Source organism: Sinocyclocheilus anshuiensis, unplaced genomic scaffold, assembly GCF_001515605.1.
Source record: "Sinocyclocheilus anshuiensis isolate Anshui unplaced genomic scaffold, SAMN03320099.WGS_v1.1 scaffold550, whole genome shotgun sequence".
Lineage (NCBI taxonomy): Eukaryota > Metazoa > Chordata > Actinopteri > Cypriniformes > Cyprinidae > Sinocyclocheilus > Sinocyclocheilus anshuiensis.
In genome coordinates, this window is record NW_015544149.1 from 487,521 (window position 1) to 509,546 (window position 22,026).

At 38.3% G+C, this 22,026-nt stretch overlaps 1 protein-coding gene across 1 annotated transcript in view; it reads right to left on the reverse strand.

Moving 5' to 3' along the window:
- Window positions 1-4,645: 4,645 nt before the first annotated feature.
- Window positions 4,646-22,026, reverse strand: part of LOC107695169 (roundabout homolog 2-like) — a 24,217-nt gene continuing 6,836 nt past the window's right edge. Inside the window, exons 4-12 of the mRNA XM_016494988.1 lie at window positions 20,806-20,931; window positions 15,411-15,570; window positions 14,159-14,422; window positions 12,882-13,090; window positions 8,018-8,203; window positions 7,285-7,443; window positions 6,561-6,815; window positions 4,892-5,086; window positions 4,646-4,753 (exon numbers count right to left, since the gene is read on the reverse strand). Coding sequence (XP_016350474.1) covers window positions 4,752-4,753; window positions 4,892-5,086; window positions 6,561-6,815; window positions 7,285-7,443; window positions 8,018-8,203; window positions 12,882-13,090; window positions 14,159-14,422; window positions 15,411-15,570; window positions 20,806-20,931 — 1,556 coding nt within the window. The 3' untranslated portion in view covers window positions 4,646-4,751. The remainder of the gene's footprint in view (window positions 4,754-4,891; window positions 5,087-6,560; window positions 6,816-7,284; window positions 7,444-8,017; window positions 8,204-12,881; window positions 13,091-14,158; window positions 14,423-15,410; window positions 15,571-20,805; window positions 20,932-22,026) is intronic.

Sequence of the window (22,026 nt, forward strand, 5' to 3'; positions counted from 1 at the left end):
CCACATTACATGCAATATTTGGGTGCTGATCACCATTTACAGAATCATTATAGTAACATCTGTATAAAATCTAGTGATCATTGGCTAGGCTATAACATATAGTAATGTAATTAAAAAAAATTTCTGACCGTAACAACCAGACAAAAAGTTAGCAGGAATAATGCTCAGAATGATTGTGAATTAAACATCTCTGATGACGTTCATTCCAATGTTTTTTATCGAGTTACAAGAAAAGGTTAATTGCGTACAGTAACTGATTTTATGTGATACGCTGTCATGCCATTCGACTCCTCACACGTGCAGAAGTGCAGCCCTAGACTGAGAGTTGGCATCTGCATTATAAAAAGAAAAAAATCTTTAAAGATTATTTACGATTAATTATTGTTGCCAAGTTATCTAGTCGTTGCTTGTTTACAGTGCTTTGTTATATGGAGCAGTTTGGTAGATCGCAATCTATCTAATTTGTTTGTCTAATGAAGTGCTTCAGCGACAGATGTATGAAAGTACACAAGTTACACCGTAATTTAAACAAAGCAGATTTTAATGGACATTAAAACAAAGGCAGAATACCGTATAACCCCAAACACAGTAACTTCATATTGACGCACGGTTAAACAAAGGCAGAGTATCGTAATTCAATTTGAGCGTTCCAAAGCAAAGTCAAAGAGCGGTAACTGGTGTTATATGGAGTTCTGTCTGGGTTTCTCATGGGCTTTTGGAAGTTACTGTTAAGACAACCCATTATTTTCTAGGAAAAAAACAACGAAATTGATTCAAGACACTTAACCACAGGCTGGCACAGTAATATTGACGAACGGCTAAACAAATGCAGAGCACCGTAACTTAATTTGAGCATTCTAAAACAAAGTCAAAGAGCGGTAACTGATGATACTGTGTTCTGCCTTGGTTTCTCCTGGGCTTTTCTCCAAGATACTTATACACATGATAAATGAGGTCATATATGTCCCAAAATTATCAATAACTAATTTTGACCAAAAACGAAGTTATGGTGTTTTGTCTTTGCATGGCAGCACTGCCGTCACCATAGACGGGCGTGGTTTCAGCAACTAGCGCCTCAGCTTCACCCACGTCCCACCTTTTTGCCCATTTTCGATTATCCGAGAGTGACGTGTGGTGACGCGCTGCCAAGATGGCGGCGGTCGGCTCCGCCCACTTTAGGCTTCAAAAATGCTCTTCTACATCCCGCCATTTTTGCCCATTTTCGATTATCCGGGAGTGACGCGCTGCCAAGATGGCGGCGGTCGGCTACGCCCACTTTAGGCTTCAAAAATGCTCTTCTGGGGCCTCATTTATAAAATGCTGTGTATAAACCGTCCTAAATTTGTTCGAAGATCATTTCTCAAAAGTGTAAGTGCGATTCAGAGAAAACGAACGTGCGCACAAAAACACGTGCGTACGCCTCTCTTCCAGATGTGACATTAATAAATCGCAAATGATCTTAAAATTGTGTGTCAGATCTCCGCCTTGTAAACGCCCCCTAATTAATATCATTACCATATAAAAGAGCACACGCCAATTTCTAAAAAGTTTAATATCACGAAATTCTTGCAAAACTTTAAAAAAAATTATTGAAAGAAAAATTGGACGTTTCATATCCTAATAAAATAAATGATTACACAATTATGGTCTCCACTCTGAAAAAACCTGCATGTGATTTGGCATTTCTTTATATTTACACAGTTTACTAATGCTGCTCAAATGTGCTTAACAATGTTATTGAATAGAATATATTAAAAACCGTTATTGCAAGACATAGGCGTATTCTTAGGCTACACAGACAAAAAAGTCGGAGATGCGTTTATGCATTTTTTTGTTCTATTTTACGCATTAGTAGTAAAACAAGACTTTACAAGTCCTCTTGTAAAATAAAATAATAATAAAAAAAAAAAAACATGGAATAAACGGTGTACAGAAACTCTCAACATTGGGCTACTAAAAAGGTCAGTTTAATCTCGCAAAAACTCCCATTAATAAACAATCTGGCTACACTGCACAATTAATCTCTCACACTGCATCTCTGTTGTTTATGATGAATTCGGTGCTTACATGTACACCGCTTTCATTATTATTGCAGCTTAGATGTTCAAATAGCTGCAGTACTCCGACTTTGCCACAAGGAAAAGTGCGTACGCCTGTTCAGACCCTGACGTGACAGTAAGTACTTTTCCACGTCAAAGACCGTTTTAATAAATATGAACATTGCCGTGGACGTGGATTTTAGCGTACGCACACTCTAAGATCAAATCTGTGAGTACGCACATTTTATAAATGAGGCCCCTGAACCCTACGAGTGACGTCATGGACACTACGTCCATGTTTTTTTTACAGTCTATGGGAGAAACACACCACAGACCTTGATGCATTTTTCACAATATACCTTTATTATCTTAATAAATACCAAAAAAAACAACAACACTGTGATGTTTAAAGAAACAAGTATTAAAAAAGACACTAAAATGCATTAGACATTAGACATATCAATATTAATTTTGGTATGTTCTGTAAGTGACATCTTTGTCTTATGGACATTTAATGTACCGGCATGTTTTCAGATGGAAGAGAACAGAAAGGAAATCCACTGTCGACAGGGCCAAAAAGGAAGAGAGAGCATAGCAATCCATCAGGTACAAGGGGTGGAGAAATGATTCAATAGCGAACATGGAATGAACTCTCTTACGTGAGGATGCATATGAATATATACATTTATATACACCCACATCAACACCACCAATATAGATGTAAAATCACCTGAGATACTCGTTCGCACCTCATTATTCCAAACAGCTGGACACTACTAGCATTGAAATGATGTGAATTCCGAGAGAAAGACACGGGACGTTGGCCCGGTTTGGGAGAGCTCTCCTCAGTAACGTACAAAAAACGAAGACGGAAATAACGAAAGAAAACAGTCATTTCACCAGTAACTCCTGAAGTTTCCACAGTAAAAATATCCTTTTTGAGCAGCCTTTTGTAAATTTTGTTTTTATAATATATTTATATATGTAAAATTTCATCAAGAAAAAAGAACCAACTGGACTGTTCGATAAATGTATTGTAATGTAGTGGCCAAAGACAGTGGAAATGTTTTCTGGAGGTCTGACTGACGTTTTACAGCACACACCGAGGACGTGGAAAAATCATTCGACCACTATGCCTTAGCGATCATGTGAGAGATATTGCCGTATTTTTGCAAAGTCAAATGCATAATGTTATTGGCTTTAGCTTGATAGTCATTTTGAGACTTCCGCATGTGATTACAGGACGAATATCTGAATCAAGATACCAATGAATGTGGATTTATGGATCATAGTGATTCAGTGCCCTGCATAGGTCAAGTAGAACTTGAAAACAAGGCTTTGGGACATTGTCAGAAATATAAAAACAAGATACATTAAGTGCTCAACGAAAACTTTAAATTAAGTTACCTGAATTTATTCTCCACTCGTGATTTAAGACAGAATCTCAAGACAAGCACGGGAACTGACATCTACAAGACCTCTAGAGTAAGGCAGAAGCCTTATGGGAAGGCAGGGGCATTGTAGTCTTGTTCATATGGCTTTTAAATGACTCACTTTTCAAGTGCTTGTAATCAAATTTTGAGCGGTGATCAAAAAATTAAAAAGCCCAATTGAACCCTAAGCCCAAAGTGATCTATTCACATCCAAACGTTAGCCAAGCTGGTGTCTATTAATTTTGCTATGCTCAGATGGATCAAATTAAATACTAAATGCAAAACAAAAGCAAGCGGCAAAAAGTGAGCAGGGGAAGAGGCAAAGTTGGTACCTGTAGTCCAATGTAGTTCAAATATCTGGCCTAAATATGTTCCAGTTGGACCAAGTGGACTAGACTGAGTAATATCACCTAGTAGGGACAGCTTGATGTGTTGAAAATAGAACCACTTAGGATAAATTTCCCTGCAAACCGTTTCCCAACCCATCTGTGACTATTTCCAGCACGGAGAGGATCTGGTTCCTCTCGCAGAAACCCCACTGCCGAAAGTTCCTAACTCATTTCATCAGAACTGTAAGTCTTACCGCCGGCATAGATGCTGGCATATCTTAATATATCTCTGTACATGGTTATATATTTTCTTATCTCTAGTTACAGTACAGAAACTTCCCTTCACATTTCCTTTCCTCCAATTCTCCATGTCAGCAGGAGCTATGGTTTTGTGCTTATCACCAAAATTGCAGTGCAAAAGAAAATAATTAATTATAATAATGACAACAATTAATTCATGAGAAATATTAACAAATGATGGATGACAACATAATTTCTATGGCACCACAGCCCATCAATTCACATATCGTACAAACGACCAACAGCGTAAGAGGGAGGAGAGTGCAGAAACAGAACTCGGCTTGCATAGCAATGCAATAACAATAATGTCATTTTCCATCTCCGATGTCAAGAATATATTTACAGGAAACTTGATTTCCTTTTCACAAGTTCACCAAAGCTGGGCGACTCAGATCTCAGGCCTTCCATAGTTCTTTTTATTTTGTCCTCAACATTTTTATTTTTTCTGTGAATGAATAGTTTAAGGAGGAAGGTGAGGGATGTTGCGGATCTTGTGGGTTGCATGTCCATCTTTACATCACATTTACAGTTTGTCCTTTTCATATTTTTTTCCTTCTTCCTTCCAACGTTTCACGAGTTCATTGCACCAAGCAGGTGAGGCATTTCCAGAACAGATAAAGGCATTCTTCAGTTTCCATCAAAAAGGCTCACTCTGTAAACAATAGAAAGAGAACATGCCAGTCAGTTAGTTTTTTTATACAGCTCTAGAAAAGGTAAACCAGCAATACGACCAGAAAACATCAAAGTTCCAAACTTAAGAGTTGTACCAGAATAACCTGTTCAGACTCACATAACTCTCCAGAGTACTGCGTGTTGGTCCCCATGTAGCTGCTTTCACCCTGCTCCGTGGTGGAGCGCTGGTGCTGTCCCCTCGTCCCTTCACCTTTACGAGAACCCGTTGACCCTTTAGAAGAGGCCGTCCCAGATGAGCTGTGGCCCCCAGGAGATGGGAATGATGGTTTGTTGTATGGCAATATGGCCTCTTCTGAAATCATACAAATATCCAAACCATACATTTAATGGCAATTAAAATTGTTTTAGCTTTTCCAGTTTGGAACATGTTCATGATTGGTTTCTTTCTGACTAATACCGAGGTGACCAACTCTTGGCAGCTTTGACCAAACCCTACTCATTAGTAATATGCTCCAATGGCTAAACGATTCTCCACACCGAAGTTTAATATGAAAATGAAGACATATGAGACCAAACCATACAGGTTGCCCAACCCACATCCCCCTTTGTGTCGAGCCAGATCCAGGCCTGGTTCTTTATGCTTCGTTTGGGCTGGAAACCCAAAATGGTGGATCCTAATGATCAGACAGGCACAGATGAAGCTCGGCTTCATTGCAGCGTGTGTGTGTATACAGTGAAAAATGAGGGCTGGAACGATTAGGGTACATCTGTGCAGCTAAGTGTGCCTCCTGTCTGCTGGTTCCTGGAGAAGGCCGGTGTTGGCCATGGAAGAGCTCACTAAGAGGGGGAGACAAGGCAATCTGTTTGCTCCAGCTTGGCTTCCTTACAGCAGGGACCATAAATGAACGCCAAGGGTCCACAGCTGGTGCTGTCAAACATCTGCCTCTGATGACCACGATAGCAAGATAATATTTTACAGACCTGCTCTGCTGAATTAAGAGTGTTTACTATGCCAGATTGATTCAACTCATGTGGACATGTAAGATCACGTTCAGGTCTTTCATAAAAACATATTTCATATTTTATGTCATTTAAAAGGAAGTCAAAACCCCAAGAGGCAATTTCTGCTGAAGACTTGGGCCAGGCTGATTAGAGATAGCTTGGTGCTGGTCTACTTTGGAAGCTGATTGACCAAAATGTCTTTCTGGAAATGAGTGTTGACTAAGGACATCTTGGTGCTGAAGACCAAGTCCAGTCTTAAGTTGGGTAGCACAAGTTTGGTGTTGGCCTAGTTTTTTGCTGGTCTAGTTGGTGAACCATTAAAATTTTGGAAGCTGGTTGACCAAAATGTCTTTCTGGACAAGCTGGTTGACTAAGGAAGTCTTGGTGCTGAAGGCCAAGTTTAAAATTAAGCTGTTTAGCACTAGTTTGGTGTTGGCCTAACTCAGTGGTGTCCAGTCCTGCACCTTGAGGGCCACCTTCCAGACTTTAGTTTCAACATACCTGACAAGAAGTTTCTATCCCTCTTGATTGGTTTAGATGTATTATTTAGGGTTGGAGCTGAACACTGCAGGACTTTGGCCCTCCAGGAGCAGGACAGGACAGCTGTGGCCTAGCTGATGAACAGCCTGGCTATGCTGGTTTGGATTCTTGGAAGCTGGTTGATAAAGAACTCCTTGGTGTACAAGTTACTACCTAACTAGTATCACCTGTTTGGAACCAATATTCAAAATCTAACACTGATTCTAGTGTGGTTTCTCCTTTATGTCTCATTTTAAGACCTCAATGTGTAAAGAGAGTTTAAGGTAAACCGTCCATCATCCTACCTGAAACAGGACCATTTTTCTGTCCTCTTCTGCTCTCTTCTCCTCTATCTATGGATCCCAGTCTATCCTGGGCATGTTGGTGGCGCTCCAGTGAGGTTCGGGCCTGCCGGTCCAAGGAACTCTTCATCTCCTCTAGGCCCATCATGGGTTGCCTCTCCAAGGAGCAAGCCTTGCGGTCAGAGGGGTTGGGCACGTTCCTCACCCCCTGGACACGAGCTGTCTGGCAGGGTGGAGGCTCTGGTGGTGGAGGCAGATCTGGGAAAGAAGCAGGAAGGACCATTTGAATTCAAACAATAGGTATGGCATTTCCATTTATGTACATTGTACATTTATCATCATTTGACATTAGGTGTCTTTTGTGTCTACATAAATGCCCTCAAAAGGGTAATATTGATTTCATTCTGTTTGATAAATTATTATAATGGCTTGGATATTAGCTATTGCTACATGCATTTGCTTATGACCCCAACTGTCTCCTTTAACCAATGCTGACTTTCACATTAATTCAATAAAACATGCAAGAGAGATCTGCTATCTACTGTAAATCGGTTTTTGGCCTTCAAAAGTGGTCTAAACCAAATTAATGAATCTGTGTGTCATTGCATACATAATTCATTAACTGAAATATTCAGTATTTTTGGTTTTTGTCTTCATGGATTAAATTGATCTAAACTAAACCAGGCTTTGGAATTATCTGTTAAGTAAAAACTGGACTAAACCTTACCATCAGCGCTGGCATCACGGCGGTGCGGGGCAGTGCCAGGGCCTTTGTGTTTGCGGGTGGGCCTTGCTGCCCGCTGGTGACCCAGGCTGTGTGTGCCCACCGTGCTTCCATCTGTGGAGAATGGGCTAGCGGGACGAGGTCTATGAGGTAGACCTTTATCTGCAGGGAGCAAAGAGAGAACTTTGGTTAGCCCATAATGTTATCGAAACGCTACTCACAGAGATGATAAACGAATCTTGAAAGGGAAGCATGGCAGGATGTTCAGGAGGAGGGCGGATAGCTTGTTAGTTTGATTCAGAAGCAGCAGAATCAATCAATACATTTCATTTCTATTGCAAAGCCTGTTGGAGAAAAGGTTTAAGATTGTAGAAATGGTTTTATGAAGATCATTATGGAGTCAGAAAGAGGCATGAAGTCAAACCTGAAGTGCATAATTAAAGAATCTGAAGACATCAGCGCCAGATCTGTTTCCAGTTAATTCATTCCCTTGCAGTGTAAACCGAATCGCTTCACTGAAAGCGTAAGACCAAAACCCTGCTAAGTGAAAACAGCCGTCTGCAACACCAAGCAAATCCATAAAGATGTTAGTATTTACACCGCACTGCTTCACTAAGAGTACACCAACGTAAAATCAGAAAGCAGAAAAGAAGCATCATTCTGTTAAGAGTGAGCCAAATTGCAGTTAGCAAACACCAGACTTCCAGACTCGAATTCCTGTTTCCTCCAAACCGACCTCTCTTGCTCAAACTTGTGCCGTCCAGACGGTAACCAGCCTTGTCTGCGGCCGCCACCAGAGCTCGTGCAAAGCTGCACTGGGTGAAGAGTGAGCCGTCAGAGGAGCTGCCGGCACTAGACCTTCTGCTGGAGAAGTTTCTGTCATCATCTTCTGAAGCCGAGCCCCAACCGTTCACCATAGAGCCTGGAGGGGAGCGGCCGCATGGGTGTTAGATTGACCAGGTTTGCTAGTTTTAAATTCCAGAAAAACGGGACGTACTCTGAGATTTTACTTTATTAATATGCAAATGCTAACAAATTATTAATGCCTTTATAAAGGCAAATGGCAATCTAAATTTATCAGAGTAATATAATGGGGCTTTGGTGTGTGCTGGAAATGATTATTCTCTTATATAAATAAAGATGTGTTTTATAGCACAGGTGAGTTATGTTTGATAAGAGATGAGTCTGCCACCTTCATAATTATTAGGTATTGCCATTGTTATGAAACTAATAAACAAGACAAAATGACTGAGGAGGGTAGATTATGGAAAACATTAACAGCCAAAACAAAACAAAGAAGCAAAACACCAAAGCACACAAAAACAGAGAAAAAAGATAAAACAAAAGAAAACAAACGAACAAACAAACAACAACAACAACAACAAAATCACATAAAACTAAAAAATACAAAGCAAAACAAACTGACTGAGGAGGGTAGAATGGAAAACATAGAACAGCCAAAAACAAAACAAAAAAACAATACAAACAATACAAAACACGAGACAAAATGAAAAAAGAAAAACAAGAAAAAACAAAGACAAAACAAACAAACAAACAGAATAAAGGCTTGAGTCAATGAATCACTGTTAAATTACATTAATAATTTATTAACTAAAACATTTAATAATTTTTGGTTCACTAATCCAAGCTGTTAGTTTTTTTCTTTCAGTAACATTTACTTTCATCCTCCATATAAACGTACACCCACCACCTGACTACACATCACGACCTCACTTCCTTTTGATTGCTCTGATGGGAAGGAACACACGCACCTGTGCATGGCCTGAGGTGAAGCAGCTGATATCGCACACAGAAACACGCAGCATGATCAAAGCAACCACACGGCTACATGCTGTTCTTCTTCTTTGGCACTTGTCAGATTTATGGCATGGATTTTTCTGATTGATGACAACCCAGCACAAACATCCTCTGGGAAGCTGATGTGAGATGGCACGACTATTGTTTAATGATCCGAGAGGAAAGTTAAGAGGGTTACATTGGTTACTGTAGCCTGGGTAATATATCTGGTTTTAAGTATGTTTCAAGATTTAATATCAAGCTAATTAGGTCTTGGTGACAGATTTATGACAAGTATTGTTACAGTTTGTCAATGATAAAATACTTTCTATCCCAGCCTAATATGCAGAAAAAGTAAAAACACTCCAAAAGAATAAGCACTGTAGTAGTGTAGTGCTTATAGCTTAAAAAAAATGCAGCTTTTAAAAAATACTACTAAATAAATAGTTATTTATAAAAAGAATAGATAAATAATAATAATAATAATTTATATTATAATATAATAAAAATATTATATTATAATATATAATATTATAATATGTGCAAATATAACGAATTTCAAAGCACTGATATAAAAAAAAATCTAAATACTTACTGCCCCTCAACTTAATATGTAGAAAAATTTAAAATGTTTGTCTCTTTTTTTTGGCAGCATTAAAAAATATTTACTACTAAAAACTACAGTTATTTATCAAATAAATAATAATATGTATTGTTTTTTATTATAAATAAAATCAAATTTTTTTTTTACTAATAATAATCAAAAATTGAGTTCTTTATAAAAATAATAATAAAAATTGTTATTATATTTATAGTTATTACTATTATTGAAAATCTGTGTGACTATATTTACAGTGTAAAGTAAATACTGCTTGTTGCATAAAACCCTTAAAAAATCTTATTATAATACCTGCAAATATAACAAAGGATTTAAAAGCACCAACATACATTTAGTTTGTTTCTCTTGTCTAAAAAAGAAAAGAAGAATTGGAAGCAGACACACACACACACACACACACAAAACTCTTCCTAGTAGTCTCTTTCTTTTAATTTCCAAAGAAACTGCATACGGCTTTGTTTCGCTAAAAAAAGTTGAGTCCCTCGAGACTGTCTCTCAGCAAAGCAAGACTGCATATAATGAATTGGATGTGCTGGCAGAGACAGAAGCGGGTACAGAGCTCCACATCAGAGAGGACGGCTCCTGCAGAATACCTGCACTACGCCTCAGCGCCTCCTGCCTCCTCCAGAGACGACATCCACTCTAACAACCAGCCACCTAAAACAGATTCCTGAAAATACCAAGCTTTCACTCTTCGCTGTATAATAATGCTGCCAGCTGCAAAACAATAACAATTCTCCGGCCAAAATAAATCCTGGATCATGTCCGCAAACCAAATGTTTTTATACAGCGTGGCTGAACCATGAAAATAACTTCCCACAAATTGTTGCTAATTTGGAGTTGGCAATCACGAACAGCAATGTTTGAAGCTAGAATACTATAGCTACTACAAATATGGGGCTAATACAGATTTTTTTTTTCCAGTAATGTCTATTTTTGACAATTGAAGCGTCTTTCCATTCCGATAATCCACTGTTAATATTCACAGCTCGGCTAAATGGAGTTACGCAGGACTGTAAAACTCATCCAACACCCTGCTGCCACTAAAGCTGATTTACACTGCCCTGAGCCCTCATCTGCATATTGTTAAGCATCGTAATCATTCCCCTTGACGAGTAGGCGGAGACGCCTGCCTCAGGACATGTGACCTCACACTCTGCAGTCGGTGCAAGGTTTTATGGGAGCAAAGTGGAGCAGGACAGTGAGCTCACTGCTCACATTACAACTCCAATAAAACACCCTCACTATTTCACAAACTCACAAGTTGTGTATGCAATAAATAATGAAACACAATAAAGGAAGATATGTTCCAGTGATCTTTATTTCACCTTAACTAAGCTGCCCAAAAGAAAGAACTGTTAAAACGGTTTTATTCTCTTCAGAAAGGACAAATCTCTGCCTTCGGGTCTGGCAGGAACCCGGCACTAGTGTAGTGTCAGTTTGGTGCTATTGTGGGCAAAAACAAAGAACACTGGTGGAAGAAAGCAGTGAAAGGAAGCTGTCAAGAGGGTTACAGGAGGACACTGACATCACTGAACAGCACTTGCTTTGTGTTTCACCAGATATCTCAGTCCAGAGAGATGTCAGAGACGACCAATACTACAGTGTTCAGGGGAAAATGCACCTCAGATGTCCAGTCTATCTATCTATCTATCTATCTATCTATCTATCTATCTATCTATCTATCTATCTATCTATCTATCTATCTCTCTGTCTGTCTGTCTGTCTGTCTGTCTGTCTATCTATGCACCCATGATAATGCATTCAAGTGCAATGATAATGCATACATCTCTGCCTGATTAGAGGAACACCACTGGCCCATTTTTCCTCAATCCTGTGGTAAATCGGAGAACGGAGGACTTTTAGTTTCTAACCCTGCAATGTCATACCCTTCACGTGTCCCCTATGACAGACGGCCCATAAAACCCTTTCAATAAGTTGTAAAATGGAAATGGTGCCTCCTGTCTTCAATGGGGAAATGGAGCCATGAACGTGAGATTTATTCAAAATCTTCATGGGAAAATGGAGGCCGTGAATGCTGTGCTTGAGTAAAATAATTTTTCTACTTCTTCATATATAGAAAAATATAGCAATATAACAACAATAATAATACTACTAATAATATAAAAATACAGTAAAAACAGTAATATTGTGAAATATTACTACAATTTCAAAGAACTGTTTTCTATTTTAAAATGTTTTAAAATATAATTTATTCCTGTGATGACAAAGCTGAATTTTCAGCAGCCATTGCTACAGTCTTCAGTGTCAGCTTTTATTTGAAAAATAAATATTTTGTAACATTATAATGTCTTTACTGTCACTTTGTTGCTAAACAAAGTACTAGTTTTAATAATAATAATAATAAAAACGTTATTGACTTTTGAACAGTTTTTATATATTATATCTTCCCACCATATATATCACTTCCCCCCGTGTGGCCTTGCTTTGAGTCTTTTAGTCTGTTTCTCCTCATAACGGGGATTAGAGTTTATCCCCAAATGCCTGAACAAACTGGATTTCAGTATGCCCATTTTCAGGTGAGATGGGAATAAACAACAAGCACCCACCACACACGTGAGCATAATGACAAACAATGCAGCTATTTGCAGACAAGCAGAGCAAAACAGTATTTTACCATGCTAGGGCAAACAAAGCCACCACAAGCGGTACACATGTGAATAAACCATGACCGGTTTCCATATAAACATCAGCAGTACAATCTCAAAGTGCCCGCTGGACTGAAATATGCTGCTTTTAGATTAGAGATCAGTACCTCTGTTTTATTGTCTTAACTTTATGCTGTACATGCTGTTGAACTGTAATTTGATATGTGGGTAGATCATATCGTTTGGTGTGTCTGACCAAATGGACTGCATTTTAATTAACTTTTTAAATAAAAAATTATATCGATTTTTGTCTCTACTGTCCATGCTGGGTTCAAACTGAGTCCTGAAATGATTTAAGAGAGATAGAAATCCCAGATTATGAGGACGATGGATGAGATAATGAGCAAATGACATGACCACCCCTTCATTGAAAGAACGCAATCTGCACCGGACATCTAACTGTGCACCAAACTGAATAGTTCAAAGGTTTAGCACTTTATGCTTTTTTCAAAGAACTTCAGAAGGAAGTTCTTTCAAAGGAAAAGTGAGAAATTAATCAAAAAATGCACGCTTACCCGTAACAGAGCTGTCTAGGTTGTCCATGCTGGAGCCTGGCGTGTGTTCGATGCCCCTAATTGGTGGCGACATCTCATATCCTTCATCCTCCTCCTCATCGTCGTCTTCGTCAGGAAGGTCTGTCTCAATATCGGACACTAGGGTGCTGGAGATGTAACCCACAGGCGGCGTGGGGGCCTGGGGCGCGTAAGGCCCACCCTGCATGTGCCTACAGAGAATTCAAGAAGTCAAACATGAACATTCCATGCTTTTTTTGCATAACCAGGCAAGAGCTTCAAGGGTTGTCAGCGGGAGACAAAGGGTGTCAATGAGCGACAAGCTTAGACAAAAGAGAAATGCGTGGCGTGTGCTGTCTGTCAGGTGAAATTTGGTATTCCTAGAACATTCCTTGTCATCACTCTGATGAATTGGAACAATTCGGCTAATTCAGCAGCACCATGGTCTGCATGCTAACACAATGACCTACTAATTGCAGCTTGAAGAGGATACAATGGCAACCACCACAGGCATGTCTTTGCTGTGGCTGTCACCCACTAGACAGCTAGATTCTATGACAGCCCTACTGTGTGTCTATATATATGTGTATCGGTTTGTGTTTGTGCAGTGCTGCTGCTGCTTTGATGCGGTCTGTGCCAGGATTTGGATATAATTATGGGCTCTTCCCAGTAGTCACAAACATTCTATGAGCAACATAGTCATTATGGTGGTAACATGACATCTTCCTCCTGACAAGTGGAGGCCGTTCCCTTCACAGTGCCGACTGTAATAAGCGGAAGTTGGCTTATCTTGGATATATATATAGCATGGGGGCTTTATAAGAATGCGTTACACAGTCTGGGAGGGGGGGGTGACTATCAGTTTTTTACATATTTAATTCAGCTACATTCACTTTTTTCATTTAAATTATGCTTTTATTGAAAATGACTAACAAATGCGGTCCAATAAAAACACATTTTATAAAATTCAGTTTAATTCAGTTTCTGCTGGTAAAAAGTAAGCCAGTTAATTCAATTCAATTCAAATGTATTTGTATAGCGCTTTTCACAATACACACTCAAGTAAAAGAAAAAAACAACTCTTTGAATCTTCAATGTTAAATAGTCATTTTTATATTTCACAATTGCATTTAGTGCCTCTAGTGCCCAAACCTTTTACTACAAAGGGCCAAAAAGCAATCTTGGAATGTGAGTGTTGCATTATACCCTAGTATATTAAACACATTTTTAAAAATCAAATTCACCTATATTATCTACATTTTAGTGTAATGAGTTCTTACCAAGTCTGTTTAGCCATGTCCAACTGGTAAGCGCGGGTTAGCTCATCTAGGTGGGTTTGGAGCATGGGCTGTATTTCTTCACGTGGGGATGGGCTCAGTATGGCTGTGGACTGTTTGCCAAAGGAAACTGCTGCAGGGGAGGAGGCCACGCCCCTTATGGGAGGAGTGGGCACCCGTTCTTCCTCTTCCTCCAACTCATCCTCTAAACCCTGATGGAGGTATGTCTGCACTGGCAAGGGTGGGCCCCAACCATCACTATCATATCTGGAACAAATGAGCATTGAAACAAAATGAAAATTGACCACAGACAGGTCCCTGTGGCACACCACCAATACTTGTGTGTTAGGTATGAGAAAAAGGAATCTTATTTATTTATTTTTTTTAAATGTTAGTCTAGCTAACAGTTATGGATATAGTGAGACTCATGTTTAGCAACATAGTGGTAATGGTGTAAATCTTGGGTTAAATGCAAAAAATCTTGATGGATTTTGCAGCTTAACTGGTTCTTTAATACAGGCTGATCTGGCAGAACGGCTGCATTTTTTTTTATTTCCCAGAACTGTATACATGCTAAAATAATACATTTCATAAAGCCAGCGTTCATTAGAGGAATTTGTCAGTGCACATCCCGTAGGACATAACAGTTTTAATCTGAAGCCATTAAAGACAGTGGCGAGATTTACAGCGTAGAAGACTACTCATTTGCCAGAGAGCATATTAAGCCCAATGACTCTCCGAGATGGAAATTAACAGGGTTGAAAGGCAAGCACACCTCTCCAGCAGGATATTTAATTTGTATCACCACCCTCATGTTTTCTTTTAACTATACAGATGGGGCGACGCTGATGTCAGACAAGAGTGGAGTGCCATCGAAGGCGAAAGCACATTAAAAGTTGCTGAGCGTGAACAGCTTGTCATAGAGGGTTTTAATATTACATATTGTCTATTTATAATGGACAATAAATAAATAATTTAGTGCTAGTGGTCTGATTAACTCTCTAAGGAACAAATAAATACCATTAGCAGATATAATATATTAGCTAGCAAGAACAAGACTTTGAACAATTTCTTACGAACATCACGGACGGTTTTATTTTAAACCACCATTTTTATCACTTGATGGGAAAAATCCAATGCTTAATTACATGGATCATAATCTCTAGATATTATAGATATGACCATTGAATTTGCAGTGTAGATTGTCACTACTACTTGTACTGAGTAGAGTTGAATGAGCGACTCTGAACCCTACCCTCCTCCGTCATGGTGCTCTGAGGCATAGTAGTCCATCTCTGTGCCTGGAAGAGGGTGGACAGGAGGGGGAGGGAGTGGAACATTAGCCCAGTTGAAGCCATTCATCTTGGTGGGCTTGGCGTTTGTTTTGGTCTTCTTCTTCTTTCCACCTTTCCCACCTACAATACCAAAAGTTGGGGATACTTGTTAGAGCTTGAATGCCGAATGATGTCACATGATTAGACAATTTCCATGTTTTCACCTTAAAAATAAAATCGATTTATTCCCCCCATGACATGTGCTTGAAATTATCTATGCTAAGTGAAGGCTCTTGCAGTGCCACTGCCAAATGCAAATGCTTGTATGTTAGAATGTACAACTCCTCTGGACACAACTGCTTTCAAAATGTTCCCAAGCCAAAACGGCCATAAAAGCAATCTCAAGGCTGCGTGGTGAAAGAAACAGTTTGCAGCATGTCAATGGCTCAAAGACTGAAGACTCAAAAAAATTACTGAAAAAACCTTTGACCTCCTTTTAACTACGATTGCTATTCATGCAACTTGCTGGAATATTTGTTTACAATTCTATTCTAAGAATATGCACTTAATTTTCTTCACTCTAAGAAAAAGTATTAGGAAAGTAACAGAATGTGTCAAAGATGGAAAGAAAAAAGCCTTTTGAACTTGAATATTATGCATCCACAATCTCCCTGGACAAAAGATTTGGCAAATTATGCACTTGCCCAAGAACTAGTACGAAGGATAGTAATTAATCACCCTTCTGTCACAATCTAATTAACAAAACCATCTAAATGTAATGGCCATCAATGCCAGATTAAGACATTTGGGACGAGGACGTGATGTGTGTCCTCCACAGACTGCATGCAGAGGCGGCAGGATTCATTACTGTAAATTATTAATGCCGCCGCTCGCAAACTCGACATGACCAGTGCATTGCCGCATGTTGCCAGATCCTCCCGCGTTTCAAGCCAGGCATAAAATAGCTGAGGCTGATGGAGTCAGACACATGGCCAAATGCAAACAGGGGGGAAAACCTTCACTGGCAGCACTTGTGCTGTATGGGATCCTATCTGTCATCATCTGACTCTGTCTGCCAATGGCCTCTAATCGTCCCTGCCGCCTCAAAATGTTCCGATTCAGGCAACCCTGTGGCTTCAAACCTCATGTTATTAATATGATGCCAGGACTCTGACAGGGCTATACATTAAATCCAAAAAAGCTCTTTATAAAAGCCATGTTGAATCATATTCAAGGGCTAAGAATAGACTATCTTCCCTGGATCTTAAAGGAACATTCCACCCAAAAATGAAAATTATGTTCCAAAACCATATGACTTTCTTTCTTCCGTGAAAACCAAATAAAGACATTTGAAGAACTGTGCTGGTCAATGAGTTCAATTAAAGACTGAGGCTGTTACGCTTTAAAAAAGATGCAAATTCAACATAAAAGTGGTCCCCATGACTAGTAATTTTAGATTTTATAGTATTTTACGTTTAGTTTGTGTTAAAAACAGTTCCAAATTTAAGTAATTTGCTGGCAAAAATAACTAGTTCTTCTTTGTGCATTAGGGAAAGTTCATGAGACGCATTCTTTTGAATCTTTTCAAACAACTGGTGTTTTCAGTTCAAAAACCCAGTTCAGGCCAGCATATGTGAACTGGTTCGATAAATTGATTAATGGTTGATCAAGTTCACAAAACCGTGTCTAAATGAATTGGTCACAAAACAGACTGATTTGGCTCTTGAGTTCAATTTATTGGACAATGGCTCAATCAGTGTTGTTATTGTTACCTAAAAGTATAAGTATAAATAAAAACAAAAAAATAATAAAATGACAAAAGAACATGAAAACACTAAAACAAACTAAAATTAAAATGAAAACTGAAAAAAAAAAAAAAAAAATGTAATTCAAACTATTAATACATACTATGATAGTATATAAATAATACTAAAGAAACTGATTGTTGAATAAATGCGTGTTCCACATAAAAAGTTATCATATGGCTTCAGAAGTATAGTATATATACTTGAAATATAGTCATATGGACCACTTTATGATGTTTTTTTGTCCTTGAAAACCTCTGTTTAAATTCATCGTACAATACCTAGAGAGCAACCAGTAATAAAAAATAAAAAGAGAGAGAGTGAGAGTGAGTGTTTTCAAAATATTCATTTTTGGTTGCACTGTTCCTTTAAGAAAAGCAAAAACAAGTGTGAAAGAATGAGCACAAGAGAATGAGTACTGTAGCTATGCACAGTTTAAGGCAGATTTGTCATACGATGGCTGACGTTTATGATACTCTCGGCAGCCGGCCTATTAGAGAGCGTTCTCATCACCAGAACTTCTCGCTGACGGTGCGCTATTGTTCCGACGGCCGAGGGAGAGCGGGAGGCATTAGGAGTCTTGCGGAGGGATGGAAGTGTCAAACGAAGATGAATAAAGTATAGTAGTAATAAAAAAATAACAACAGGCTAGAGGCAGAAGTGGCTGGAGTGGGGAGAAGTAATTGGGTTTCCTAATCGTTTCTCTGGGTGACGCGTGGCGTCAGCCAATAAATGGAGAGATGGCGTGATCACTCAATCACTCCCTCACTTTCTCTCTCTTTCCTCCTTTCTTTCTCCCTCTGTTTGTCGAGTAGAGGGCATAAATAATGTAAACGAGTCTCTGCTGAGGAGTCGGGCAGCTCCTGAAATTACCAACGTAAGAAATGTGAGGAAAACAGAGAAGAACGGCACCGTGGGATGGCAGAGACTCGACTGACAAACATGAGGTCATTTTCTGAATTAGGCCAAAGCAGGCCGGCGAAGAGGCAAAGGAACTTGGCTGTGTTTCATAACTTATAAAGTTTCACACCGTTAACACATCAATGAGAACTTGCTCAACTCTGACCTGTTCTATCTTGTACAATGAATTATGATCTAATTGCATGTTACGGTGGGGAAAAGAAGTAATAACAGTATTTGAAAATAATGAGCTTTTAATGGGGCAGTACAAAGACTTTACGGGCTTTTGTATTACAGGGAATGCATGTGTTTCTGATAAGGAAAAGACCGCTTTTTCGTTTTTCAAAGCAAGGCTGTGAATTTTGGCTCAAAACACGTGCAAAACAGCAAACAAATGGGTGAAATACGTTTTAATGTTTACACTCTCTTTAAACACATTTAAATTAAGGTGACATGATCTCGGATATAAAGTGAAATGCTGATTTGTCAAAAAATAATATCAAGCACTGAACAGATTCACTGCATGAGATCAATACTGAAAGTACAATTATTTCAGAATTATTTGGAACAGTAGGCCAAAGTGACTCATAGCAAACAAAAAGTATATACAGTATGTTTGCTTAGAAACAATCAAATTATAATACATATTTTTTGTCTTCAACAATGCATACTTCAAATGCAATCTCTGTCATTTATTTACAATACAGTAAGTGAATTTATTTCTTTGCAAAACTATCTTGAGATGGAAAAAAAGAATAAAGTAAAAAAAGAAATACAACTGTTTTTAACAATGATAATAAGACATGTTTCTTCTATATATATTAAATTTAATTCTCTCTCTCTACATATATAATTAAATTAAATTGTAATATTTTACATAATTACTTGTTTTAATGTATTTTGACATTTAAATGGTAGTGTATATTTCCAAAATTTGTATCATTTGAATGCTGAATAAAAAAACATGAAAGCAGTTTTCATGTTAATGAGTTTGCTACATATAGAGCACACATGCGATATCTCATATCATTACAGCCCTTAAAATGCTGTACAAAGGTTAAACCAGATCAGATTGATTTGATTTGGTCAACTGATCTCTATCTTCTAAACAATCCCTGCCTGAAGAGGTTGAGATGTTTGACCTAAATCTACCCTTGGAGTCCTAATTGTAGCCCATGAAACACTTGAGCCAGATGCTTGGAGAGCTTCCCATCTAATGTCTAAGGCTGCGTTGGATTACTGCACAGTTAAAGCACTGGCATGAAACTTGATTAGAGAGGAGAAAGAGCCACATGGACAGCGAGATGAGAGGATGGGGGCCGTCTCAGCATCCTATAAATGACATTGTAATTTTCAGTACATTAATTTGATTGTAGCTTGTAACCATTAAAGGGAGGAATCGGCTCAAATCAAGCTGCTCGAGTGCATGTGTGCATGTCCGAGTGTTTTCTTTTAAGTTGCAACAGTAACCAATGACAAAACAAACCTATGCTTAAATCAAAAACACACTAGCATTGTTAACACAAGGATAATGACAATGTCAAAAAGATGCTTTGCTGGATTTACAGCGTGTGCAACAGGTCAAATGGAGCCAGAAGATAAAGGTTGAATGGATTGTGTCATGCTCCATTTCCCCTTCACATGTGAAAAGTGTTGTGAGGAACCAAAATGTGAAAGGAGCAGACCAGAACCTCTTGATTTTAAACTTTGCCTTTTAACCCTCTGGTGCTCTTCGGTCATTTTTGATTGGAAAAATGTACTTTATTTTTTTTTCCTTCATCGGAATGGTACGAATTTTGGTAAAGGTTTTGGCATTGCTATGTGAAAACAAAAAATCATGGGCATGATTTAATGGTCCTGAAAAAAACCACACTTGTACTGTTCACGGTCAAAAATGCCAGCACTGGAAATGAATGGAAAGCAAATTTCATCTAGTGGAATCATTTGGTACTGCGGTCAATCAAAATGAAAACTCATTTTTTTTTTATATCAACCTCAAATTTGGAACACAACTTGTATAAATTTATGGCTTTGATTTACACACAGTTTTAGAGTGAAAAACATATTTCATACAAAATGTAAAAATGGTTTGTTAATTTTTCATTAAATTTTTCGTTTAACTTTTTTTTTTTTTACTTTTTCACTTCAGCAATAATCTGCCAAGTGTCTTCTTTAAAGAGTTTAAACTTAAGCATTTAAGATGAACAACAGTTTTAAGTTTGAGTTCTATGCTTAAAAAGTGGTTAACAGGGAGTAAATGTATCATAACTATTCCATAAATATAATTTAGTACCATAAATATTGCCATGCGAGCAGCATCAGAGAGTTAAAGAATTAATTTATGGAATCAAAACATCATTATGAAAGCTCAATGCTCTGAATCACCTAATATCTATCTTACTACTAGAAACCTGTTGGTTTATATAAATTGGCTTTTGATTTTTTTTTATAAAAACAGGACTTTCCTATCCAGGCCATCACACGATGGCTGCAGATCCAATTGACACGACAACTATGAGGAACACAGTTATTAAACAAACCCATACTATTGACAATACAGAGCAGGAGTCATGGCGTGTGCACCACGGTTAGTGGAGGTGAAAGGGGGGAGGGGTAGACTGAAGGAAAGATGCGGGTGGGCTGCTGACCCCTGGACCGGTGAAATACCAACCTGACAGACTGTTGCTCCGATCTGAGCTGTTGTGGGAGCTGGTGGTGCTGAAATCCTGTGATTGGTTGTGCGGCATTCTATTACACAATCCGTCAGCCAATCGGTAGTCAGGAATGAAAAGGAGTGCTAGTGGAGGCGAAGGGCAAAAAAGTGGCATCAGGTGGAGGGCAAGATGGCACAAGCGCATGCAAGGGCGTGCAGTTAGAGCAACAAGCAAAGCATTCATCTCACACACAACTCCTATTTAAAATTACTATTCTTTCTAATCTAACAATGACTTTTAATACTTTTCGATTTGTTCTCAAACCAAGCGAGTGAAGGCATTATTAGCATAGGTTGTTCAATAATGTATATTGGAGAGTTTATATACAATTCTATAAAATTAATATAATATAATATAATATAATATATACAAGTTGCTGCCTTGATAAAGTGTTCTACATTATTCACTTACGATGATTTCTTTCTTTCTGCATTCATTTATTTCTGTATTTATTTCTTTATTTTGGTTAGGATGCTGCATATTTAGGTAGCAGACAACATGGCATCTCACTAGGCTCTGGAACAGAGCCCTAATTGCTTTAAAATCTCTCAATTTGTCTAGTTTCTTTGGAAAGTGTCTCATTCAGAGGTTAACAACATGACATTAGTGCTAATTTTCCTAGAATTAATTTTATTTGTTGGCAAGTTAACCAGTTCATGGAAAAATTTATACTTGTGATTTACAGTAATTTCATAGTTAGAGGTTTATTCAAGTCCAAATGAAAGTGGAAATGGTTTTTAATAGCGTTAAGGAACATCTCAATTTATCATTCTGTTCAACTGTGGAGAATAAGTTCATTAATATAGATAGTAGTACTTGTTTTACTTAAAAGAAAGCAGAGTGCATTTGTCTAAAAGCTTTTCAAAATAGAATAAATCTTGGCTATTGATGTTTCATTCTTTTAGCCCAAAGAAAATTTAAATAATAAATGCGGTTGGTCGAAAACACATTCAAGGGTCATGGATTTTGTTATGGGCCAATGATACACATTCTTATTGTTCCTGAATGTCAGAACAATGCAACATTACTACAACAATGGTCAAATTAACATTGATACAACCTCAGCCAATATCCAGAAATAGAGCAACTGGCATTGTTTCAAAAGATTTTGGACGCGAAAAACACACAAACAAGCTCACACACACACACACACACACACACACACACACACACACACA